At 42.3% G+C, this 27,518-nt stretch overlaps 1 protein-coding gene across 25 annotated transcripts in view; it reads right to left on the reverse strand.

Annotated features, from left to right (window-relative positions):
* The window catches only part of AFDN (afadin, adherens junction formation factor), a 131,893-nt gene extending 114,485 nt beyond the window's left edge, over positions 1–17,408 (reverse strand). For all 25 annotated transcript variants that reach the window (XR_003926259.2, XM_030034696.2, XM_030034687.2 and 22 more), the window contains exon 1: positions 17,288–17,408. Coding sequence is in view for 24 of the 25 variants with exons in the window: in XM_030034696.2 (XP_029890556.1) it covers positions 17,288–17,398 (111 nt within the window). In the remaining variant the exon portion in view is untranslated. The remainder of the gene's footprint in view (positions 1–17,287) is intronic.
* Positions 17,409–27,518: the final 10,110 nt, after the last annotated feature.

Genomic DNA, 27,518 nt, shown 5'->3' on the forward strand with positions numbered 1-27,518 from the left:
TTCCTTTAAGAATACAAAGTGATATTTTATAACATAAATAGGTCATCAGGAATTTTCAGGATGATTCTTTTAACATAAGTCCTGTTCATTCTTCAAGAAAGATTATACAACCAAAAAGCAATGAAAGACCAGAAAAAGCAAGACAAACACAGAAATTTAAGGCAAGGACTCGGAAGAATAGGTTTTAAAAAGAAAAATAATTAAAAAACTAAATATTCCCCAACCTCCCTATATCCTCAAACTGGTGAGATTTCCTTAGGTTGTGTATGTTACTTTTGAAGACAGTTCAGTTCTGAAGTTCCAGACAAAGCATCTGAGTGCAACAGGGAAAGTGATTCACTGCCATCAATACCAATTTGTCACTATCCTCTAGTTGCTACAGGGTATGTGGGGCACAGGAGGGCAGGAGTGGGTGGAAATATTATTAATAATAATAATAATAATCACATGCTAACCACAGCAGTACAACTTGATTTTGAGAACACCACCACAACCCAACAGAACATGAGAAGAAAACAAACTCAGAAAGCAGGAATGAAAGGAAAGTGGGGTAGACCAAGACAGAAGAGAGATCAAGAGAAGAATGAAGAAACACTGGTCTAATTACATTAACAGTCTAGTTTCAAGCTTCTCAGTTGTTCACTTCATACAAGTAGACATAGAGGGCAGGAGGAAGGAAAGAGGCCCAAACAGTATCTGAACTTCAGACACTAAGAGAAGCCTCTTTGCTTCAGTGTTCTCGTGAACAATAAACCAAAATGAAATAAAAAGCCCCAAATCCACAAAACAGTTAGACAATCAGCCTTCCTCCTGCACACTTAAAAAAAAATAATAAAATAATTAGGAAAGATAACAGTCTTATTCCAAGGAGAAGAATGCACTTGTCGTTCACCTTATTAATCTCAAAATATTAGGTACCCAATTCAATTTTAACTCTCTCCTTAATTTCAATTTGCAGATGACAGATCTTATTTTCTGAACTTCATTCAGCTGGCACACCAGTATATAGCTAATAAGTTGAATGTAACAATAGAAAAAAGTCATGGTCTTATTTTCTACATGCCACTGTATAATTATAGCTGTATGACAATGGAGATACTGTTTATACTATACAGGTCTAGGATCTGCCTTGTGTGAATTTGTCACAGTGCTGGTTCTAGAAACGAACTATACTAAAAATGAAGTTTTTTCCTAATCATTGTCAACAATTTCATAGTCAAAAATTCCCAAGTAAATATTTACCCCTGCTGAGGGTCCTAGACTAATAATAATTCATTGTAAAACCTACACGGCCTGGATCTGCCAGTGATGAGTTTTTTCCAAGCTGTGATCTGGATACCCAGAGCAGCCGACAAGACTGCTCCTCCACAGGGAGCAGTCATGTCACTGACACTACTTTTAACATGCAGATCACCTTGTCATCTTTTAAGAGCAACTTCATATTAGTAGTTGTTGTCAGGTGATCACTAAATATCTGAAAGTTATGTACATTCACAAAATCACATGGACGAGTCTCTCCATTTCAGCACTGTAAAAATGTGGTCCTCATCGTCAGAAGTTTGGAAATTCTCACTACAGAAGGCATATGGGCAACTATCAACACAATCTGTACCAGTTTCTTTTCAAATTATTTAATGCAATAATTAAATCAGTTTTTCTTAATGCTAAGTGAGCTACCTGAGCATTGAAGAACTGTTCTTCTGTCAAGCAGAGAAGAACTGTTGGTTTTGTTCAGCTTTTTGATTCATACCTTTCAAACACATATCCAAGAGACAGCACACATTTCAGCCCCCCAAAAGTTACAGTCCAGCAAATTATTTTTTTGTTTTTTAATTAAAACTAAATACAGCAGGGAAATTAGGAATAATGAAATTGACTAATTAGTTTGACGAATTGTAGAAGACAGGAATCACATTTTTAGTCTTTTGTCCTGAAATCAAACTGCCATACAGTAAAAAACACGTTTGGGCCTTTACAAATTGAGATACCTGACCAAACTATACAGAAGTCTTGACGAACTATAAACACTGTTCCCTCTCAAGATGTTAATTTCCAATGATGCCACCTCCACAAGGTCTTCAGCCTAAAATTTTAAAGCTACAGAATGTCTCAAATTGCTAAAGGTAAACAAACGAACAAACAGAAATAGAACATCTTTTCCCCAAAGCCAAATTTTTCAGAGGTTCTGCTGAACAGCAAAAAGGAGCAACTATAATTTTCTCTATAAGGATATAGGTCTCCATTTTGCAAGCTGTTCTGTTTGGACAGACTCATAAAGTGAGATGGACTAATTTGCAACATCAGAGTCAGAAATGGTAATTCCAACATCCATTCATTTTCAAGCTGTGATCAAGAACTACTGAGCTTGGAGACGCAACTCCTCCCTGTGCCACAGGCTACCCGCTCTTCATCATCAGTAAGGTTTACACGACTAAGCAATGAAAATTTTCATGCTTGTTTCAAGAATAAAGTGATCTCAAGGAGCGTATTTTGACAATAATCAAGCCCAGAGCAGATATATTTTTATTAAAACAAGGCAATTTGTTTTTTAACTAAAATTTGTTCACTACTTAAAAAATTCCAAACCTCTGGAATACACTTCATCTTTAGGAAAAAAAATGCTTGAAATACTTTTCAGTCTGAAAATACAATATAAGCCTTTCAATATACCTAAGTAAATTTTATTTTGCAGTTTTCAGCACTTAAGTTTTCTATAATCTGTCTCAGATATAGAGAAAAGAGATACATGATTCTTTTTAAAATGTAGAATAACAAAGTGGAAAGTACATCCCCAGTCAGGAAAGTAACTTTGCACTGCAGAATCCACCCATGAACGTGCTCATTTCATCTTTCAAATGGCACATTTGATTACCAAAGGAGCTACGTTTTAAGAAGCACTACCAGCTCTATTTTAAGGCTTTCTTCCAGAAGACAACAGATTACTGTTTTTATCATGTAGCACTGGTTAACAAAACTGGTCTCTGCAGCTGCGTTAATCAGAATTTGCCAGAAGAAAGTGTTTGCCAGTGTACTGTGCATGAATTCTTATTCTCAGCAAGTCCTGCACTTCTGCCCAGTAGGTAGTTTTGCAGCCAGTGACATGGCTTGTACATTTAGTTAACTCCATCTAAAAAATTGCCACCTTTCATTTGTCATCAGTACATTGCAATAAACTACCAGAAAATGAATTGGTTGCTTACTTTCAAGTATTTTCTTGCTCTAAAAGACAATTCTATCATACCTTAATTTTATTCTTATCAAGGGGACTGTCATTTCAGTGGCACATGGACCAAGGACAAGTTACAATACAAACATTAGTGCAGATTATTAACCGTGAACAGGAGTATTTCGAGTTTAAACAGGCTCAGATTACAAAAGCATTTAGTAACTTGGTTTGGCTTACTCATATATTAAAACATAGTTAATGAACGCATAAGTGATACTACCATGCAAGATTCCAAGTATATTCTGACTCACTATGAAACAATTTAGGCTTTAACTGGTGATATTACCCAAAGAATCTTTGCAGCAAATCAGGATTAACGCAGCTGAAAAGTTACACCAAGACAGGTCTATCCTCTCATTAGTGAGGGAGTATGTCACAAGATTATGAAAAGATTACCTCCCCCAACAACAACAAAAAAAATCTGTCAAGAAGCAAAGACTGCAGTACACCGAAATGGAAAGGGATTTAAAAATACAAGGAGTCTCTAGCCTATTTTCCTCTTATTTAATTAACAACCAACAATCTCTCTGAGTGTGATGTGTGTGCTGGCTACTGTTTTGTTTCTCTACTACTGAAGACGTAAACTTTTGCAGGCTTATTTGTACAAAAATATTTTATTTGTACAGAAATAAAAACAGACATGCACATTTCATATATTCTTAGTTAACACCATATTACCTGTGTTGTTTCTTGTTTGTTATTATCCACAATGAGAAGCAAGCTTTCTTTAGGATTAGGTACTTTGAGTAACTAATTCAAGTTTGTTTGGTTTTGGGGGGTTTTTTTATTATTATTATTGCAAAGCATTTGGAGATTTTGAATTTCTTCTGTAGTCAGTATTCACTTTAAGAATGTTAATAAAACATACATACTTGTCTTAATTAACAGTTTATAAGCTTCCTAGCAGTTTGAATACCAGAAAGTTATACATGTGGAAAAGGGAAATTATTCATCAAGTTCAAAACTTAAGTTACCTATTTACTGAAATGAGGCAGTCACATGTAGCTTTGATATCTAAGTATTTTTGAAACAAAAAAATAAAACAAAAGATTAAAATTATTCAAGTTTTCTGTGAAGATACATCACCTATTTCTCACTGTATGCAGGTACCAAATAGAGAAAAGGGGCGTTCTGTGCTATACCATACCAGTCAGCTTAAAACTTAAACTGCGTGGGGCGGGGTATGGTAGTGGTGGTGTATGACATCCTAAGTGTAATTATCTCCTCCCCTCCGCCCTATATTTTATAAGTTGAAATCTCAAATTAGCATGATCCAGCAAATTGGAAACTGCATACATGCATAAAAATCTGGCTTCTCTTTATGGCTCTGTAGTAACCAAGTTTACAACACGGTTTTCAACACATTACTTCATGTATCTGCATTGCTGTTTTCCCATCCAATTGTTCTGGAGACATTATAACAAAGTGAGAATGCTAGATCTCTTTTATACCAACACAAGACAGTTCAAGATGTTAAGTATGATCTAAATAATCTCATCTCATTTAATATCATCTTGCAGAAGCACTCTAAGAAAAAAAAAAAAAATTTGCAAGTAATACCATTGGTTTCCAAACATTTTTGATCGAGCATTGCCTACTTTCAAGAATTAGACTCGAAATTGCTCATTACATAAAAAAACCACATCACATACGTTCCACCTACAAAACTGTTTTAGATCAATAGTCAATGTAAGGAAAAAGTCAGACTGCCACGTTATTTTGGACTAGCATATATAAACAGGAAAGCTCAGTAATACAAAAAAAAAAAAAAATAAATCCACTTGTGTATAGCAAGTAAGCAGCTTTTCCCAACAAACACAGTCAGATTTAGCAAAACCTAAACTTGTCAAAACTTTTTTTCATTTGACACAGATTTCATGTATTTAAATATGGAAAGAAATTTGTGAAATAAACTAAGCACTGATTAAAACGTTGTCAACATTTAATGACATTTAAGTCAAATGGCCATTGGGGGTGGAGGACAAGGCAGAGATAGGGCTGGCCAAAGTTTTTGAAAGCCACAGTAAACACCAACAGACAAATTTAACTGCTACTATTCAGTATTTCTGGATGCTGTAAGAGTGGTAAGGATCAGCTCAAAGCAACTGCTAAACGTTAGTAGCAGAAAAACCCATCGCTGCCTTTGGCTATCATCAACACCATAGAGCTGGAAGAGAATCTAAGATGGACAGAGTTCTGTGTTGCAAAGACAACCCCAACGATGGCAATCAGATGGCAGTGACGGGGGGAAGAGGGTCAACACTACCAGCTTGCTTTTTGTGCCTCAGAACTGCCAAAAGGTGGGTGAAGTGACTGCAGAACAGAGTATGCACATACATGTGAAACTACTCATCCTCTTTTACAGCTGCTGAGGTGGAAAAGGCTTCAGATTTCTTAAGCATCTATCGGCCATGCCAAAGAACAATGCTCTTCAATGTTTTACTTCAGAAATTAAGGGTATAAAGGTATCAGAAATATGCTGGTATCTCACTCTTCTTGCAGACTTCTACTACTACTGATAATGTCATGGTATTACCTTGGAAGGAAGGGAGTTGGAACTAGGAAAAAGGCATGTGTATCAAGGATCAGAGAAATTGCCTCAGCCATTTTGCACCATAAAGAAACACCCTGTTTATCCTCGGGATTTGGCTAAATTTAGCTCTACCTGCTGTAAGTACCATTCTAATTACCTTTGAGGTGGTTAGAAGGAATTTCTCCCCTTGGTGCAAGATTCCCTTCTCAACAGCTGAGGAATTCAGTGCAAGGTTAAGCCAGAAAACTCATTCTGTCTCCAGCTAGCAGGTACCCAGAATAGATGACACTCAGGCTGAAAGCGTATGGGAAAAAGGAATCCTCTCCAAAATAAGGAAAACATTATCTATGGTTATAATAGTACAGCAAGCAAGAAATAAACATCTTTTCTCCCCACTCCCTTAAAAGAAAACCCCACTGTCACAGCCACCATCAGCACAGGGACTAGCTAGTTATAAAGAGGCCCAACTGCAACGGTCTGGCCGTTCCAAACTCCAAAGTCCACATGGCACGTACTAGAGGACTGGCTGATCAGTAACCTCACGGGAAGCTACTGACAAAGCTGGACAGTCATAAAGTCATGCTCCCAGGGTCTTTCTGAAGCCTATGTAGCAGAATGAACACATCTGAAGACTGTTGTAATTGGCATTTTTCACCCTAAGTAGAAGATCAGGGTGTCTGGTTTAGGGTTGTGGATTTGAGACTTTTGGGGCAGAGCAGCGGAGCGGGGAATGTGGAAGAAAAGGGTTCTACATAGGCAGGTTTACTGAGAGCTAGATCAGTGCATTTATAATGATATACACGATATTTATTAGCATCCGTGCACACACAGATGCTCAAAGACCTGGAGACTAATGTGGAACACCGAAGATAAGACAGACACTTAAGGTAAGTGCTGAGTTTCAATAGGTTTTTACAAATTTCAGACTGCCACTATCAAGAGCGTTGTACAATACTTTCCTGCAGTACAACACATTGGTACAATGCTATCCAAGTGCTGTGCTGCCACTTGACACTTATCACTCAACATGAAGATTACTTTGAGAAGGCAAAGTTTTCAGATTTGGCTAATCTCTCATAAATTTGATGCACTGATTTTCCGAGTTCATGCTTAATCTTAATGCAGGAGAGAAAGCAAAATGTGAAACAGAAGTATTCTGGAGCTTGCAGTACGCTGCAAACAATTTCTTTCCAATAACAAGAATTAGTAGCTCCTTCAGAACTACTAATACTCAAGATACTGAGGCAGTATCAAATTGTTAAGAGATCTTCTTGGTTACTACTTCAGAAAATTCTATTATGATTTTGAACACTGTAAAATTCAAACACCTTAAGGTCATCACAGATCCTACCTTACAGGCCAACTTTAGTCAAAAGCTACATAGAGACAGACAGAAATCGGAATGTAATAGAAAACCAGGTTCTTCACTGGAAATCCTGACAAAGGCTTTAGGATAGAGACAATGCCATTCTTCTTCCACATTTTTTTCCTATTAAATGGCTAGAACACCTGAGACAGACTGCAAACCCAGCTCATGTCTTGAGCATTTCCTGTGACTGTAATAATTTCATCACTTTGGGATGGTTAGGTCTCTAGATGCTTGTAGATGGCTTCAGTGAATATGCCAATAGTCACTACATAAAATTACTTCATTGTTCTCTTCTTTTTGTCTATATATCAATCCTTATCTGCCTGAAAACAGTTTGTTATAGGCATAACAGCTGAATTTATTGAAACAGTCCTTGTTGCACTATGGCAACAACTAAAACACTCTTGTAATACTAGATACAATATCAGTATTTCTGGAGACTTTTCGAAAATATTCCTATACATCTCTTACACAAAACAAAGGCGGCCTTTGTTAGAGCACTTCACCAATTTTTGAAGAAGGCAACAGTTGTTTGGCCTTTTTTTTTTTTTATAAAGGCTTCAAAGCTAAAGAATTAGATAATAAAATGCACTAATCTTAAGTAATTCCACCTTTGAGTTTTCTCACTATACAGCAAACACTGGACATAATAGGCAATCCACCAAAACCAATCAGCAGGATTGAGCAATGTTTTCATTAGTAAACATTGTCTTTCCATCAGAATTTCCAAATTATTTTCCTTTTCCAGATATGAAAACAATCTATCCCAGTCTTTCAATAGCCAGAATAAATACTAAGTGTTAAAGAACTGTTTTAAAACTTCATTCTGTCTACATTGCAAATAAGTAGTATTCATGTTCAGTAAGGCTATCACTTTAAATGGGAACAACTTACATGTTTCCTAATAAAACACTCAGCATTCTATAAGAAGTATGCAATGCTTGGATATGATCCGAACGCAGTAAATATTATCAAACTATACATGAAAGGTGAATACAAGCCAGACTTCTCAACATAAAAGAAATTATATTATAAAAAAAATTTTATCAATGCAAAGCTTTCTAAAACACAACCTGGTACAATTTGGTCTGTTTCCACATAAACATCTTCCTGTCCAGCAGGACACTGCATCACAGACAGCATTTAATAAAAAATTAATTTTTTAAATTAAGAACATGGAATAATTGTTTTTACCAAAATTGAGAACAAGAAAATGGTTAAAGGACCCTTTTTAATTTCAAGCTGATACATTGCTCAAAGTAGAGCACCTTCTGGGAGGGCAGAGGGAAGGAGATCTTTTCTTAGAGTCATTGGGGGAGGGTTTTCTTCGTTGTTTGAACTCTTTTACCCAACTGCAGACTATGCACCAGCCACTAATCTTCATTAAGAAGGGGGATTCTGATCTTCCACTGGGTTTTGTGAGCAATACAATATATGTGTAAAAGCATGACACTGCGATTAAGCTGTCTATCCGCCTGTAAGAAAATACTTGAGTGTGGACCGACAAAACTCATCTGACAAATAAAAAGCTCTCTGAAACAGCTCATGGGGTGCTTGAAAAATCTAGGCACTGAAACTTTAGTTCATAGATACTGCTATGGGCAACATACTTTGCTGGCCAAATACATATTGTTGCCAGACAACTCATTCTTTCCCTTTTCCCTGCTATAAAGGTGCTTTCATTACAGAATAGACCCAAAATTCAGCCATGCCCTGGGACACAATTCACCACGGGCAAGCCTTAAAACAGTTCATCAAGAAACTGTACTCTAGTACTAGGCAGTAAGCTATTGTGAGAGCTTTCATATTGCTTAGTTCTAGTTACAACAGAGTACAACATATCAAAGCAGCAATAAAAACAATGAACAAATAAAACAAAAAAACCCACCCTGGAGCCATTAACATACAACATCACTTGGACTTAGGTCAAAGCAGATTTTTTAGTCTTACTGGAGAACCAAACTAGACAGCAATGAAAGGCAGAATTGCAATTTGATGATTGAGGGCAACGAATCACATGGAAAACTTACCCTCCCATTGCAAAAAGTTATGTTATGACCATATACATTTGTTCATTAAGCGTAAGCTCACAGGCAATGGTATAGTCCAGGAAGATAGCTTGAATGTTACTGCTAGATCTGAACTGCTTCTCATCAATAGAGTTTTATCTCTGTTGCCTCCTGTTTTCATCTTGGATTATCAAACTTCTAGACAGGGACAGTTACAGAAAAGCAGTAAGTAATTTTTACCCGCAATTAAAGAGTAATGGTGGGACAGGGGACTCTCTGCAGAGTATTTACCTAGAATTATGAGCTAAATCATGTATACATCCAGAAGAACTATCTAATACCTAGTTTGGTTTATCCTGATAACAGTCACTGGGGAGGGGCTGGGGGGGGGGCAGGGGGGAGGGATTTAGCTAAAGAGTATTTCTAAGCCCCGCAGTCATAAAGATAAACGAAGACAAAGAATAAGTTGGCTCTGATACACACTTTGACTACAGAAAACCCTGAGCAACAACTCGGGAAAGAAGATATGAACATTTGCTTTAGAGAGGCCACTGAATTGAATTAAAATGCTAAAAATTAGTGTTGCTACTGTAAATTTTAGCTCCCATTTCCACATTCTTGATTGCTTAGTAAACAATAAAAATGAAAGGAGCATCTCGATGCAAATCAGTAAAGTTTACATTTCCTTCCTTGAAAACAAGAGAGGAGCATGAAGAAGTAAGGAAACAAACAAGCGGAGAGAAAAGAGAGCCAAGGAAACCCAATAAATTAGAAAAAGCTATGGTCCTTGATCATTTTCGTTTTTAATGATCTTGATTCTATCCAGAAAGAGAAATCTATTGTACTCTATTTTTACAAAAACCTCAAAAAATTTCCAGGGAGATGCGTGTTCAACATTATTTATCATTTCTAATCTTGATGTACAAAACTAGACAGCAGAAACCCCACACTAGTTGTTTATACAGCAGTTCTTAACTCTGCTATGAGCTAGACCTAATGCAACATGTTGCCCACTTATCTTCATCTCAACTACTTGACAAACATAATTATGTAAATACATTGCTTAACAGCTACTGAAATCATTCATACATTGGGATTTTATATCCCGTTTAAAAAACTATCCTCCTAAAACGTTATTGTATTTAACTGCTAGCAGCTGATTTTTTTTTTTTTAAGGTAAAAATTAATGTTACAAGGAGAAAAGATCTCCAAAATCAACGTAACAACCTTAACAGCAGAAATTAACAGGCTCTATCCTTTCCACAAGCTAAAAGTAAAATCCCATACATCTCTATTCACTGGAATGAGCATCACTCAAAATATACTTTATACGTAAATATTTTTCCTAGCCAAAAATGTCAAAAAAAAAAAAAAAAAAAAATCAAGAATTACCTAAGTATTCCTTTACTCAAATATACTTCAGAAGAGGCTTCCATTAGCCTGAAGTTCATGTTGAAAGACAGAGCAAATACTCCATTACTTCATAGAATCATAGAATGGTTTGGGTTGGAAGGGACCTTAAAGATCATCTAGTTCCAACCCCCCTACCACGGGCAGGGACACCTTCCACTAGTCCAGGTGCTCTTACCTGGAATATCTGCTAAATTTGACTTCACTTAAGTTTATCGTAACATTCAGTTTACTACCCCACACCGTAATTTTCAATTCCACCTTCATCGGAACCACTGGTCAAGACCAGAAGTTATTCTTCATGCAATGCTCTACATTTTGCATAGCCACAATCTATTTCCCGTCATTTGCAACAAAGCAACTTTTCAAACAAATACTGTCATAAATTTGGATTGGTTTCGTATGATCTACATCCTTATCACAAACACCAGTTCATGTCAATTTTTAACAACTTCCAGCTAAGTTTTTGTTTTTCTTACCCCATTTAGATGAATATTTCTCATGGACAAAAGCAAAATTTTAGTAGCTATAAAGCAAGGTTTTTCTCACAAATCATAGAAGTATATTCCATTTTGAAAGAGAAATAATTTTGTCAGAAAAAAGCACACTTGTGAAAACAAAGTAAATCCGTAACATGTCCAGAGGACTAGGGGTTTTTTTCAATTGAAAAATAATGCTTGTCAATGGCATTTTAGGCAGGGAACAGATTCACACATCAGGAGGGAATTCTTAAAGCCAGTATGCCTGAATTGTATGGACCTAATTAACCACTAACTCAAGAAATAACTTCCATAAGGAATATTAAAAGCACAGCATAAAGTTTCTTCCTAGAAATATTTTCATGCCATTATGTCTACAGACTGTGGTCAAAATCTTAATTCAAACTTATCGCTCTCTAGATAGTAGCGATTATATTTCATTTGTAAAGACAGACTATTCGCTTTTACTCAGTTAAAGGAAAACTGGTCTCCAAGTAGTCCTTTTGATGCAAATGAGCAGACCTGCCTCCATGACTTTTTTTCTCCAGCCATTTCAATGCAGAACTAGAACTCAACAGACTCAGCCTTTTTACCTCCTCTTGAACTGTGCCTGTTCAGTAGTAGTAATTATTGGAAAACATTCTACTCACTAAAAAGTGCAGGCACCAGTCCTTAAAGACTACAAGACACCTTCCCAGACTGTCTAAATATTGGCTTAAACATTTGTTGCAAAGAGAATTTATCTTCCATTTCATAGGTTTAGTACACTTAAAAAGACAGTATTTTCAGATATATTCCTCAGCTTCTTGATATCTATATAGTTCGCAGAGTTGCACTCGTTAAAACTACTGAAAGCTGTAGAGTCCAATGTGTGGAGAAAGTTCAAGCATCTCTACCCTCGATACGGTGTTTCCCTACCTCCAGACTTGCACTTCCACTACTAGCTTCACCTGTAATGCAATAGGCATAGTCACTGGTAATCCCAATCTTAACACATAAGTCCTTTTAAAGTCTCAGAGCCAGATTTTTAAAAGCCTATGAGTGAGCAACCATGCAGCTAGGTTTTTAAATGCCCTGTAGATTCCTAAAAGATTCCTAATTCTTACTGCTTTAACTAGATTTAAGTAATGAGCTTGCATAACTACTTTGAAAAGACAACGAATTTATGTCATGTATCAGTCTTCCCTATGACCCTTAATGAACCAGAATCAGATCTGAACCCAAAGAATAAAGACAAAAATTGCACTAACTTTAAAATATCCTGTCATCCAGCATCCTGCATAACATTTTCCATAAATAGATTGCTTATTTGTATTTAAAGCCAGCGAAAAGAATTTAAAACATACTGACTAGACCAAATATATGTAACACCAGAACAGGGGGAAAGCCAATATAAAAAAACAACAACAAAAAAACCACACCAAACAAAAAAAACACCCACCCTCATTCTGAAGAGTTATTCCTCATGCCTTGATGCAAAGCCTACAGAAGTGATTTTCAGGGGGGAAAAAAAAATTTAAAAAAAAAAAAAAATCATCAAATAGCCATAAAGACCTTCCAAATTCCTCATTTTTTAAATTTTTTTTAAACTACAGCCATTTATATGTTAAACACTCTATTAGTAGTAATTCTTAACACAAAGCATGCTATTTGTCCCAGCTATTTGATTAGACCTTTCTACTTTTGTTAACACATAGATATATTAGATCAGTTTAGAACAGCTTTCTCCATCAGAAAACAAAACTACAACAGATCAATGTTTCCGACAACAATACCCGAGCCCTTGGGCAACCACCAAAAAACCCCCCACCTGTTCTAAAAAGTGTCCTTCTCAAAAAATTAAATGCAATTCACATTCCTAACCCACAAATCATGTTCAGAAAAACACAGTGCTTCTCTTTCTCTCATATACAGTTATCAAAGCATACATTAAAGATGAAACCTCATTTTGTCATCAAGATCAACAATAATTATAATGCCTAGTTCACTTATGGCATCTTAAACCAACAAATCCTAAATGCTTTCAGAAGGATTTATATTTATTCTATCCAACACACTAGTCTGCAGTGCCTTGGCATTCCTTGCTCTCGCCCAAAACATCCATATACAGTTATTTTATACAATCAATCACTTAATTCCAGTAAGCACTTTCATGGGGGGGGGGGGAGCAGAAGTGTATAAATGCAAATCATTTCTTATCTACAAGCTTCTGAACAACTCTATGCACTTGTTACCAAATCATTAAGTCAAACTTACTCCTTTTTGAAAAGTTGGGTACTATAATCACCCAAGACTTAAATCAAGATCAAAATATCAACTTATCTCCTAGTGCAAAAGGTCTGAAGTCTTTTTGCTTTCTATCCTTGATCAAAAAAAAAGAAAAAAAAAGAAAAAAAAAAGGAAAAAGCAAGCCAAATATTAAAAGCATCCAAAAACTTGCTAATACGCAGAACAAAGGCAAGGAGAAAGTGGAATGTAAGGGGAGACAGATTTAAAGAGAAGGGTTAACATACTGTTTCATTTTGAATTTCACTGTTATCTACAAACAAAAACATGGTTCACCCCACATTTCCCCCAAACCTTCTGTATCTGCTTTAGACTTGAAAAAGTGAGTAGCTGCCTCATCATTTGAAGCAGGTACAGTAAAGCTTAATCAAGTTTAAATTAATACCAGCATTACAGAGCTATTTAGCAGAGGTCTGTCTGTATCTAGCATCACTCCTGACACCACTAGAGTTTAACTAGTATTAACTCAAGCTTTAGGAAACAGATGTTTGGGTTTGTTCATTCATAAGCTTCTCAAGCCACAGAGCTTCTCTCAGCTACTTTCTGAATAAAAAATAAAATCTTCAAAATGAAAATAATGCAAACTATTAACAGATTTCTCAGAATAGCAACAAGTGTTAAAATAGGTAAATACCTAATGAAGTTAAAATTACCACCTTGCTCTCAAGCATGAGTCCACAAGTGACTTCAGTGAGAGCACAAATGAAGATACGAAACCCTCACTCCCAAGAAGCCTTCAATCTTCTTCACATGGGATACAGATAGAGGAATATCCAACTTTGAGCATCTAACAGAAAGTTCCCGTCATCCCTGTTTTTTTGCTGGGACAAAGTAGCACTGAATGACTTAGTTAACTGTTCATATCATATAAGTTAGGAAAAAGTAACGGAACTCTACACTATGCCCTACCCAAGGCTCTTGCTTTTCACTATCTTACTGGTGATATACTTTAAGAAATAATTTGTGCCTAACTCTCAAAAGAGACAAGTAGACAAGTGGATCGCTAATCCCTTAGGACTGGTCTACACCATGAAATACTAACAGGAATTCAAGCCGATTTGTTTCATGAAGCACTTCTCTGAAAAAAAACCCACACATTTGAACTCCTGTCAAAATCCTACTCTATACATTCAAAACCCAGTCACATTTCACACTCTCCGTCAAAGCGATGGGGACCCCATGGACTTAGAGCAATTGTGTCTCACCAAAGAATGAGAGCTTTCAAACTAACACTGAGGTACATCAGTAGGTCACATGAGAATACCTTTCGCTGTCACTGCCTACGCTATACTGTCACAACTCTAGTCAATTTACACAAGATTTCACTCTTCTCTTCTGAGTATACAAATCTCCCCGAAACCCTACTAGTAAGGAAGTGATTAGCTCCTTTGGAAAATCCTGCCCTCTCTGTAAAGGAGACTTAAAATTAAACCTGGAGAATCACTATAATGCATCACGTCTTGATATTCTAAACATGATACATACAACCAGAAGGTCCTGGGTGACAGTTTGCAGTATGGGCACATGCTAGCTGCAAAGTTAACCCAGCAGGCCAACAACCATATCTGAACAGTTTAAAATGATCCAGTTCGACCCAGCTCAGGCACACCCAACCAAAAGTCACATCCAGGTTACTCCATCTTCACAGATGCCACGCTCCCTGCAGCCCCTACAATAAGTAAGATGTGCCTTATGGCCAAGCTGAGCCTGGAAAAGCAGGGAAAACAACAGAGGATTGTCAGCTCTCAAGCAGTCTAGTAAAAGGGCTTTCATTTAAGCTGATAAATAGTACACATGTGAATCACACCATCAGCTGGATTGAAAATATTGACAAATTTGGGTCAGCTCATGGTAAGGGTGAAAAAAATGTGAACATTTGTATTTAGTTATCTGGAAGGAAAATATATTTTATCTATAAAACTGTTACCTACTGCCATGGTTTGTTGTAAACACACCTGCAGTCTTATCAAACATTTTTAGCACTAGTAGACTAAAAAGCTCAGACGTTCAAAGAGATAGGCATGCACTTAATTTTTACTATCGGTAGTTCAACTGAAATAAATGTCATCGTTGACAGCGGTTAAGTATGCTCCTGTACAGGTTCAGAGGCTGAACTGCAGAAGTGTGGAGCTAATGCAAGTAAAATTGTTATTTCTTTTCATAGTAACTATAATGAAGCTGGTAGCTTTTGTGCAAAGTCTAGTTAATTATGATAAACATGTAAAGCTGACCTAAAGAATGGTAAGATTTGTTAAACTACCTACTAACAAAACTACAGAAGCACAATCTGCCATAAAGATGAAGAAAACAAGTTGGAGTTAAGAGTGCATTGGGAATGGACAAATGCATTAATCAGACAAAAAATAAGCCACCGACAGTTAGCAGTCAACCTGCAATTCCAGAAAGACTGTGCTATGTTCTCAAACACAATCACAAAGGCTCCTTCATGCTAGCATCAGGCCACTTTTCTGAACAAACGACTGTCAGCCAACAGTGATATTGTTAGAACCTAACCAATACAAGCAAGGAGCTCTAATTGTGATAAATACTGCAAGATGTAGGAAATGATCACAAAAAACCCTCATCGTGGCGTTCAAGAAACAGTCTGCAACAAGCAGAACTGAAAATACCCAAAGCAATTCTTTTCAAGCTATCACAGACTTAAAAATCTCAGACTTGCTTTCAAGACTTTTTCGTGTCTGCGCTAGCAGCCAGCACCTGGGTGCAGGCAAAGGAGCAAGCTCCAAGACCAAGCCAACTCGATTTCTCAGAGGCTTGTGTTAATAAACAACCAGGGCCAGGCCAAGAGCAAGTGTGAATTTCCTCCTTTTCCCCGGGAACAGGCGCACGATCGGCCTCCACCCTCTGAGCAGGGAGCACCGTCACACACCAACAGGGCTGGAACCTGCCTCCCCAGCCCTCCCCCCCCGCCGCTTTCAAACCCGCCGCACAGCACTGACCAGCCAAAGGGAACATGACAAGGGGCAGCGGCAGGGTGTGGTTCGCCCATTACTTTTTTTTTTTTTTTTTTAAAAAGGAGTAAAACCCAGCCCCTCTCAGCCATCAGAAACACCCATTTCATTAGGAAGAAATTACCCGCTGTGTTTTTCCGGTACAACATGTGAACTCGGGACTGCCAACCTGCTCTTGATATTTACTCGAGGCTGAGGGCTGGCAGCCTGCGGACACGGCGAGCCCGGCGTTCCCTCCGTCGCGGCGGGGGGGAAGGCTAACCCCGCAGAGCCCAGCAGCGGCCGGGAGAGCCGCCGAAGCGGAGCGGGTTGCTTTGCAAGAGGCGCCTGCTGCACAAAGCTGAGTATTTAAAGACACAAGCAAGCAGCAACAAAAAAACGAAAAAAGCCCACCACCGGGCTCCTCAGTCCTCCCCTTCCACCACCCGCCTTTCGGCTCCGTTTAAGTCACAGACGGACAAAAAAAGGCCCACAGAGATAACCCGTTTCGGGGCCGGGGGGGGGGGGTGTTAGCTTCTGCACCGCCGCCCCTGCCCGCCCCCTTTCGCCACCTCCAGCTCCCAGAGGGTTTCCTGCCTGGGAGCCGTCCGGCCCGCAGCCTCGGGCCGGCATGTGCCTGCGGGAGCGGAGGGAGGCGGGGAGGGCTCCGGCCCTGCGCTCCCTTTCTCTCCCCGGCCGCTGCAACCTGCCCGGCAAGGAGCCCGACGCTCGCTCCCCGGCCCTCCCCGCCGAGAAGCGGAGCCTCCTCCCCGGCCAGAGCGGGCCGCGCCTCACCGGAGCTCGGGGGGAGGCCTGTGCCCGAGCCCCCCCCCCCCCCCCCCCGCCGGCCGGGGGTGTGTGTGTGGGGAGGGGGGGGGCGGCGCAGGGAGCCAGGCTGACCACGGGCCGGAGGCGGGCGCGGCCTGGCCCCGGGCTCGGTGTCTCACCTCCCGGCCGGGCCGGGCCGCGGCGGGCCGGCCGGAGGTGGGGGGGGGGGGGGGGGCGGCGCGGCGGGGTCGCTCACCTCGGTGGGGTCGCTGATTTCGAACAGGTCCAGCCGGTTCGCGTTCCAGTGGTTGATGATGTCGGCGAGTTTGCGCCGCTCCTCCTCCCGGCTGCCACCGCCGCCCGACATCCTCGCCGAGCCCGCCGCCGGGGAGCCGAGCCGGGGCCGGGCCCTCTCCGCCGAGCCCCGGCGAGGGGCGGAGGCGGGCACGGAGCGGAGGGGTCCCTCAGTCCCGGCCGCGGAGGGGAGGGGCCGGCGCTCCCCTCGGCCGCTGCCGGCACGGGCGCCGCGGAAACGCCCCGGGATCGCGCCGCCGGTAGCGATCGGCCCCGGAGGACAGCGGGGAAGGAGAGAAAAGAGAACGGGGGAGGGGCGAGGAGGAGGACGAAGGATGCCCCGGCTCGGCGGCGACGGCCGCCGCGTCTCCCGGCTCGGCACCGTCTGTCCCCGCTCGCCTGCCCTGAGCCGAGCGGAGCCGCCGCTGCCGCCTTTCTCCGCCCCGGTATCGCCCTCCCCTCGCCCGCTCGCTCCCTCACACACCGTCCCGTGCGCGCCCCCGCCCGGCCGCCCGCCCTCCCTCCTCCTCCTCCTCCCCCTCCCGCGGCGGGCGCGCGGGCGCGCTCCCGCCGGCCCTTCCCCTCCCGGCGGCGGCCGCGCGCCTCAAGAGGGCGCCCCCTACCGCCGCCGCCGCTCCCCCCGGCGCGGGGAGGGGGCCGGGGCGCGGCCAGGTGCGGCGGGTGCTCCCGCGCGGGGGAGGGGCGGCGGCCGTTGGCGGGAAGGGAAGGGGGGGGGGGGGGGTGTTGCCGGTAGGAGGCCCCTCAGCCGGCAGCGGGAGCCGGAGCCCCGGCTGCCGCGCCGGGCCCGCGGTCGGGCGCTCGCAGCAACAAAGGGCCTGGGCCGGCTCGGCGGCGGGAACAAAGACCCTGCGGGGCGGAGGCTGGCGCGGCCCCGCCGTGGCCTCGCCGCGTCAGGGCCGGCGGGTGGGCCGGCGGGCACGCCGCACACCCCCCCCCCCCCCCCCCCCCCCGATTCGCAGCCCGCCCTCCTCAACCCCTCGGTGGCCGCGGGCGGAGGTCAGGGCGCACGGCCGAGGCGGGGGGGACCGGGTCAAGGCCGCCGCGGAGCGGAGCGGAGCGGTGCCGCCCGCCCGCCCTGCGGCCTGCCGCCAGCCACCGAGCCTGCCTGCGCCTCAGCCGTTCCCGGCGAGGCGAGGCGAGGAGAGCAAGGCTCCGGTGCTTCCCCGGGTGCTGCTGTGCTTAGTAACGGTCATGGCGTGTTTTCGGAGCGCCACGTGCGAGGAATTGTCGAAAAAGACCCTATTGGCAGAAATCTCCACGGCTCGGGACGAAGTTAAAGCATCAGCTGTGCTTTAATGGGCTTTAGGTATATAATTCATGTGTGGTTTCTCACAGAATGTGCCTGCTGTCTGTAAGAGGCATCGCCCGTTGTATAGACTCGGGAATCCAGTACAGCTCTGGGGGTTTGGCTTTGGTTTCTAACCCGCTGAAGTAAGTAAAAATGCATCTGATCGTTCAGCGGCCGAATCTGTTTTGCATTGGGCATCCTCTGAAACTTAGCCCTTGAGCAGTTGCACTCGAACTCTGTTGTCCAAGTGTGTATCTTTTCTGGTTTCTTCAGGTGGTTAAAAAGGGGGAAATACTGTTTCTTTTTAGTGTACCTGGCAAAGTATTTCAAGTTCCTCTTTGCTGAGGGAGTTCGGATGAGTGGGTTTTGCTGATGAAGTTTTGATTGGCTGGGTTATTTGAAGAAGGAGATTCCTCAGAGGCCTTGTCTACATTAAGCAATTAAATTATTGTTTTTATCCAGCAGTATAGCTCCTCTGTAAGTACCAGCAGTTCTGGTTTTACGGGTGAAGGTCAGTTATACTTTTGCCCTACATCCGCAACTGTGCCATATTAGAGCTTCACAGTTCCAAGGACGGAAGAGATCCTATTTCTTGGGTCCCAAACTCTGGGAGGTGTTGAAAGCCCTTCCGAGAGCCCCTGGAGAACTAGGAGGGGGGGACAAAACCTCAAGTTCTTGTAATATCATCATCCTAAAACTATACGATATTCCTTTTAGAAGTAAAGTGTAGATAGGGGAAGGAAAAAACAAACAAATATAACTCTTACATAAAAGGGGGAAAAAAACGATGCTGGATTTTTTTTCCATATCCAGTGTGTGCTACAAGATAACTTTGGATGTTCTGGCAGTGCCTACAAAGATCAAGAAACCATGTAAAATCTGTGATGCAGTAGTCCACAACCAAGGCAGATAGCTGCGTGCTCTGTCACAGATGACATTTGCAGAGTGGTGTGCTGATTTGGATGCTTGGCTCTGGATGTTGGTGAAATGGGATTGTTCAAGACACGGGATGAGAAACAGCAGCTGTATTACTTCAGGATTAGGAAGGAGACTGGTGGGTACAGGGTGTGCGTAGATCACCATTTTGCTATTACAAGCTACGTAGAGAAAATTGTTTTTCCTGGGGAAAAGAGGCAGTTGCTCTGGGAAAACTGGCTACTGAAAGTAGTTGATTTAGCATTGCTGGCATGCCTGGGTTTTCATGCCGAGGAGCACCAGGAATAAAATTATCACTGTGCTGGACCCACGTGGTGTATATAATCAGCTGTGAATTTATTTATTTCTATTTTAACTGCAGCTAGTCAGCATTTCTAAACCATAGCTAGACTCCAGCCTGGATACAAACAAATCCCTCAAACTGAGCAGAATTAGAGCAGGCTAATAAAGTTTAGATGTCATTTCGCAGAAATCCCAAGTCACTACCATGTATTTCTGTAGTGACAGGAGCAATGGAAATGCTGCTGATGGTCAGATACCAGCAGCAACCACACTGCTGATTAGCTCTGCGCTGAGCTGGACAGTGCTGAAGCAGTACTGAAAGAAACCAGGCCCGCTTGTACCTGCAGAACAAGCTGTTGCCGTCAACAGTCAAATGGCAGCAGCTTTAGTACAGTGTCAGGGTTTAAGAAAAATCATAATGTAGACAAGAATTTAGCTGTGTGAGTGAACCAGCAGGACAGCATGTGTATGGAGATTGTGCTGTGGGAGATAAAGCATAAGCCCTGATCTCCTTGGAAAAGCTAGTGCGCAGAGAGCTAAAGCATGAAATTATAGTGTACCAGCTAGTTTACAGTGGAAAGCGTGTGCTGCTGCACTTTCAATCCCTGGTTTTTTCATAGGGCTGTTGCAAGGGGAAGTAAAACAGCTGCTGTAAAGGCTAGCAAGTGACATGATTCCTGTCAACAGTTGTAAAAAAAATTCAGAGATATTTGTGAATAGAAAGCATTATACACATAAAATACATTATAAACAGGATTGTGTGTTTGAGCTATCATCAAGGCATCTTCCATTTAAGGTATTGCATAAAGTTACTTGAAACCATTAAATTAAATTTTCCTCTGTATTCTTTCTGAGTTTTTTATCATTTACATAGTGAGAAGACAGAATCCTATTTGAGGAGTTTCTAATTCAGCCCAGCATTCCTGTAGGTAGTCCCACTGAAGCCGGTGGCAGTGTTAGATTTAACTCTATAAATGATCACATACTTGATAAGAAATAATAGGGTGAGAGAAGCAAAAGAACGGGGAACAAAAACTGCTTTACTTGCAAGTGATAATGAACAATCTTTTTTACTTCTTTCCTCACTGAACAGCGTTCTTTTCTTTTTTGAGGTGCTTAAGATAACTAAGCTACCGTAAGCCATTATTGTGATTGATTGTTCAGCGCTCAAAGTATAATATGCATTTTACATAAATGCTTGCAAACTAAATTTTGTCACAGGTAAGAGCAACAACTAGAAGAGAGATCCATAAGGAAGAAACAGAGATGCACAAGGAGGCCTTTGCAATCCTCTCCGTTCCCCGAGACATCAGAAGTGCGGTGCCCATGTGGTTACCTGCCGCAAGGGGGTCGTGTGTGTGCAGCTTCTCTCATTAATCATATTGGCGTACATCTGTCCCTGGGGGATCTGATGGTTATAAGCAACAACAACATACAGGATCCCTTTATTTCTGCTCCTTGGCTAGTGCAGTTCAAGCAAACAGTTCTCTTGCACAGGGAAGGTTTGCGTGAAGGTAGGGTCGTGCTCTGCTGGTCTTCTGGCTGCTCGCCAGCTGCCCATATGGTTGCCAGAATGCAGCATTAATTTTCTGAGGCAGCATGCATCTGATGTATAGTGCCAGGCTGTATAAATCAGAACGCTATTGGAAGTTATAAATTCATAGATAAGACTGAAATTATTAAAGTAACCCTGCTCATGGCTTCCCAAGTGTGCATGTGTTTCTAGAGCAGAAGTATCGGAGCTGTAATTTTGCATAACGCAATACAACAGCTTATGTTAGAGCAACATTAACATTGCAAACCTGGGTCATCAAACTGCAGTCCTTACATAGACGACACACCCACTGAGGTAAATAAATTAGCCGGAATAAGGATTGCAGCTTTGGACACTATAAACACACATGAGTCAAGGACAGAAAAGAAGTTTTTCATTGCACCATTATCTCACCCGCATGAACTGCACACACTGTGTACATCAAAGTATCAATTTCAGAGTTTAATTGGTAAACAAAGATAGTGCATATAGGCTATGGGGGCAAATTCATGCTGCATGAAAAACATTTACTGTATGTTTAGATCCTGCTTTTCTTACTGTATGAATGTAGGAGCTTATATTTAATGACCTTGACCTCTTTAAAATACAAGTAAGGGGGAGGGGGAAGTAGAGGGGAAAACAGGGCAAGTGTGGCAAGTTATGTAATTGGTTTTTGGAAATCTTAAGGTTTTCAGTTCAATTATCCTTGCTCTATTTTTAGGGAAAGGGAAGCACAAAACTGTATAAATGGCAGCTATCTTAATAAATGTATCTTTCTTTTGGTTTATATATGGATGAATTACAAGAACTGTCAAGAAAATTCCCTTAAGGAAGATGCTTAATTTTTATTATGTATAGAAGATCTTTCCAAGTAATTTATTGGTAAACACTTCTTGGGTCAAGACCCCTCGAATTGTATTTGTACTAATAAAATAGACAGTATAAAGGTCTTTCTCCAGCCCGACAGCCAGCTGACCTGGCCTGGCCACCTCCATGGTTTTAAATTGTTTTAGCTCTAAACCAGGCCGGCTGCATGCAAATCGCCTGCTGAAGTGGTCGCTGGCACGTGCTGACTCCTAGTCTGTGCCCAGGAGTTGCCTGTGAGCTATCCAGTTCCTAGCCAGGCCATGCTGACGATTTAACTTACAGATGGTTGGGCACAAAGGAGTGGATCTGGATGCTGAAATGGCCCGGTGGACCATTTGGCAGTGGAGGAAGAGCCTGGAAGCTCTTCTTGCGCAGCTGGCTTCAAGGCAGGGTCCTCTGCCCGGATGGGGTGCTCGGCCATACTTCTGTTTGTAGGTTCAGAGCACGCGCAGCCTCTGTCCTATCTTTGCTGAAGTGTGCTCTTTGATCCACATTCAACAAGGTGGATGAAAGTTTGACTGTCTTGCAGCATGTGAGCATTTGTGTTGACTTCAGCAAGATGTATGTTTGTCTTCAGGTGAACTGCTCCTGGAAATCGGAAACACATGGGAAAGGGGTCAGGTCCCAGTTAAAGGTTTGCAGTCGATGTCAGCCTAATACTGGAATCCTGCTGGATTCATCCTCAAATGAATACTGGATGCTTTTCTGGAAAACCCTTTTTATCCAGGGAGTGCTGTTCTCGATGTAGAGGTATTGAGGAGAAATTTACTGGCTGGTATACATGTTAGATTATCAGGTGATCTCTCCTGGCCTTATCCCATATAATTTTAAATGCAATCAGTTAAAACAAAGTTCAGAGCTGCTGCAGGTACCACAAAAGCTTTTTGATAGTTTTTATTTTTAATTGCAGATCTCTGCTTTAAAGTATTTTCTCCCAAACGCTGTGTTGTGAAAGAAGGTGAGAAATTGGCCGACCGTCAGAAGGGAAAGGAAGAAACGGAGTCTATGTAAAATTGTCAAGTGGACAGTATAAATAAACTGACATCCCCTGTCTCCAGAAATTTAGCTAATCTCTCTCTGGTACACAGCATTATTTGTAAAAATGGTAAAGATGCTTAGATAGAAGTTAGGCATTTCTTTTAAGTTGAGGGTAGCTCTCCAATCAGTGGTCCAAACTAGGCTGTTAGTTACAACAATGCGTAATCATTTCAAGGCTCTTTGAGCAAGATGTAGTGGGTGTTTGGTCTTGTAATTAACCTGCTGCCATTGGCCACGCATTCTCTCTACCCTGTAATTACTTGACTAAAAAAATAACGCCATTCAAAGCATACATTGTATAGAAAATTAAAAGAGAAGACATTTTAATCTGTTTTCACTCTCACACGATGACTATAGCTCATGCATACAGTTCACGTAGGAGCAGAAGTCATTTGGCCACATCTGAGCAGTTTTTGTTATAAAAGTTTGATTTGGAAGCAAACTGGGTCAGCATGCCATTGGCTTTTTGTTTTTATTTCACTTTTTTAGAACCAATCCAAAAGTACTGAAAGGTCAGTCACTTAAAAATACCTTACCACTGAGCTAAGAATGTAATGGATATTCAATTATTTGCTCCAACAATCACTGTTCTTTTAAATCATATAACATGCATAAGTCCTGTATGTGGAGAGCTTTAGCCTCAAAAACAAATACTTCAGGAAGCTTGTAAGTGAAAACATTGATGTAAACCCGTGAAATGAAAGTGCCTGCTCAGAGAAAAAAGCCAGTCCTTCCCTCAGCAAGTTTTCCTTAGTAATGCTCCTGCATTCTTGAGGTCGTTGTCCAGAACAAGCATGGAATAGAAGTGGGGTTTGTATGTACGAATGAAAAGCAACAGAAAGCATCAGGGAACTTCTCTGTAGAAACCTGCAGTGGGATTTATTTTATCTAACCTGAATTGTCTGAAAGTTAGACCAAGAGGGTGAGTGTCGATTCACTCTATAGGTAGTGGAGAGAAGCAGCCACTTCCAGAAAGCAGTTGACACCTATCTTGTGGCAGGATTAAACCCTAACTTTTAGATGGCTACGGAGAAGTGAGGTGAACCACTCCTTGAGAGTAATGCTGCCATCCCACAGCTTCTACAAAGCTTCAGTCTTTTGATTGTGGCATAGGCTTCACTTCCAAGCCCACCATTGCCTTAGCCAATGATGCCATTTCTGTATCAGGCATGATACAGCTGTATTGGTCATCTCATTTATACAAAGACGAGGAGTTCTTCCACCTGTGTTAAACCGAATGCATCAAACTCAAAGAAGGACCTGTTTTTCAGTTGATGGATGTCACAACTCAGTCCTGCCCAACTGGGTAAAGAAGGGAATAGCTGCGGGGGGGGGGGGGGGGGCATATTAGGGAGTATATTTACATTGCAGAACGTGAAACAGATACTTGGGCTCCATTTAAAAACGCACCCTTTTCAGCTGGCTGAACTTGTGCACGTGAAATTCTTTCCTGCCTCACCTCCTAGACAGCTAGCTGGGATGTGTGTGCTCAACACCACATCTGCCAGCGTAGGAATACTCAATAATTACACTTGAAATAACTGAGCCCTGACTCTGCTCTGTGAGACCAACCTTTAATACCATGTTGTGCATTTTTTTCCTCAAACACCCTCACCTTTCATCCCATGCCACTCCTTGATTGTGGGAAGAGACCCAGCCAAAATCACAAAGGTACTTCCTTCAGATGCTTCTACATTCACTACAGTCATGAAGCTTGTGAACTACTAGCCTGTGGATAAGGCACTTGGTGTGCTGTGACCTCTGCTTGTTATGCTAACCGCAAGCCTCGCATTTTTACCGTGTTTTCTGCATCTTTCCCCTTTCTGTGTGGTCACGATATTCCTTTCCTCCTTACTGTGTTTCAATATGTGCCAGGGTTTGCATATTAATTTGAGGCAGGGACCATCTTCATGTGCACGTGTGCAGGAGTTAGCACAGCTCAAAACGGTAGGGGCAAGATGCATCACCCTGTGATAAATATTAAAGCTTGCTGGAAAGCAAGCGTGACTACCAGACCCTGGTACAATAATCATCAGCATTTTGTATCCTTGGCTCCTTCTCCCATGAGTGCAATTTTGTACAACAGGGAATGGAGGAACCAGACCATCTCCTGGCAGTACGGGCAGGCTGACGCACTGACAGCTAGAGCTTGTTGTTAATGACCCTGTCATGCACAACATACAGCCTCACAGGTAATTTAAGAAATGTGTAAGAGCGTCCTTGCTTAATGTTACCCAGCAAAGCACTGTGGGATCTATTTAAGCAAATCCTAAAGACAGCATACTCTACCTTGTAAGCACCTTCAGGGTCAACACCTCCCAGACAAACTTTCCCGTATGCAGTTTTTCTAAGTGCAAGATTTGTCCTTACATTGTTTTCACATTGTAAAAGTGCGTTTAGATGTTATCAAACAAAAACCCCAGACCGTAAACACTTTGGGAGTAGATCTGACATAAACAAAGTACGGTTTCCAAAGCATATATCCCAAGGAAGGTTACCCAGATCCAGCACTGCAGGCCAATCAAATGAGAAACCAAGAATTAGAAGGTTGTTGCAGACAAAGATTATGGAGGAGTACACCTCTCTGGGTGAAGGATCTCCTGAATCACATTACTTCTACATTTCAAAACGGGAAGATCACTGCTCTCACTCTTTCTGACTAAAGTTAGAAACACATGCACAGAAATAGGCGCCTAGATTAATGACCTGTTTTCTAAAATGCTGTAAATTCCCAGCCTTCAAAGGCACCTTTGAATCTTCACTTACAAATTTAGACCACGAGGCATGAAAAAGGCGTCCTTTGCCTCCCAACAGCAGCTATCCCACTATAGGAATTCAACAGAAAGGCTCCGCAAAAAAACTTTACGACAGGTGGATGTAAACTGCTTCACGGGACAAACGGCCGGAGTCTGGAGGTGCTGCTCCGAAGCCGGGGCGTGCTGCAAGGCCGCGGTTTTTTCCCTGCGGGGGGCTCTGCCTGCTCGGCCCCGGTCCCGGAGCACGGCGGGGATCAGCCCCCCCGGACCCAACCTGCGTCGCACTCGCTGTGGCGTTATCTGCGGGGGGCTGCACGGGCCGCTTCGGGTATCGCTGGCGAGGACGCTCGGCAAACCTCGGCAGGCACGCTGCTGCTGGGTCGGGGGCCGGTCTGGTGGGCCGCTCTGCCGTCGGGGTGTATTGCGAGCAGCGTTTTAACGCTAGGGCAGGGTAGCGATGCCAAGACACGGGCACTTCAGCTCGAGTAGGGTGTCTGGAAATCCCCGGCCTACGCTGGACTTCCTTGCAGTTACCGACCCTGATCTGGCCGTCAGAATTACCGTCATGGGAGAAGGCAGCGTGGTGAGATTACAGCTCCTTCTCGCTGTAACTTTGGATTGACAGCGGGCTAAGAAAACGTCATCCGCTAAGGAGATGTAATACAAAATACCCTGCTGCAGGCATGAGCCGTGACACAAGTGCCCCAGTGCAGAGGGAGCAATGGGAAGACTCGCCTATATTCCAGTAGATCATGAGGCAGAGTGAGCAGCAGATCTGTTCTGGCTTGTTTAATACAAACTGTAGAACTTAATTTGGCTGGTCTTTGGATTAATTCAGTGACTTACATTTGGGGAAGTCCAATCTTTCATAAAGACTTGAACTGAAGATGGCAAGAGACAGCGGATAAAGAACCTCACAGGGTTTGTTCCAGCCGTTAATCATCCTCCCCGCTAAAAGGTGTGTCGTATCCAATGTGTCCAGATTCGGCTTCCAGGCACTAGCTCTTGTCACACTTCTCTGTTTTTTTCAATAGCCCTTTTGGTACTTCATATTTTCTCCCTTTTAAGACACTCCTATCTTACCTGCTGTTTTGTAAAGATACCACTTTATCTTCTTCTTTTTAACTAGCTAAACAGATAACCCTCTTTGTCACTGTAACACACTTCCTAGCTTGGAAGTAAGCTCTAAGGCGGTTCACTGCACTTGCAAGCATATCTTGACTTTTCTGAAAGAGGGATGCTAGCATCCAGCAACACAACAATTCATCTTTCTGGCTGCAGGAGCTGGAGCGTTCACCAACTCCTTCGGGGCCTCCTGGCACGAAGGTTAGCTCTGCATAAATCGGGCCGTACTTCTTATATCAAGTTCTTCCTGAATCTTTGGGCTGTATTGTATTGTTTCACTTGAGAGTACAGAGCATTACCAGATTAATAAAAAAAAGTACATATTAAGACAACGTTCCTTCATGTG

Source organism: Aquila chrysaetos, chromosome 13, assembly GCF_900496995.4.
Source record: "Aquila chrysaetos chrysaetos chromosome 13, bAquChr1.4, whole genome shotgun sequence".
Taxonomy (NCBI): domain Eukaryota; kingdom Metazoa; phylum Chordata; class Aves; order Accipitriformes; family Accipitridae; genus Aquila; species Aquila chrysaetos.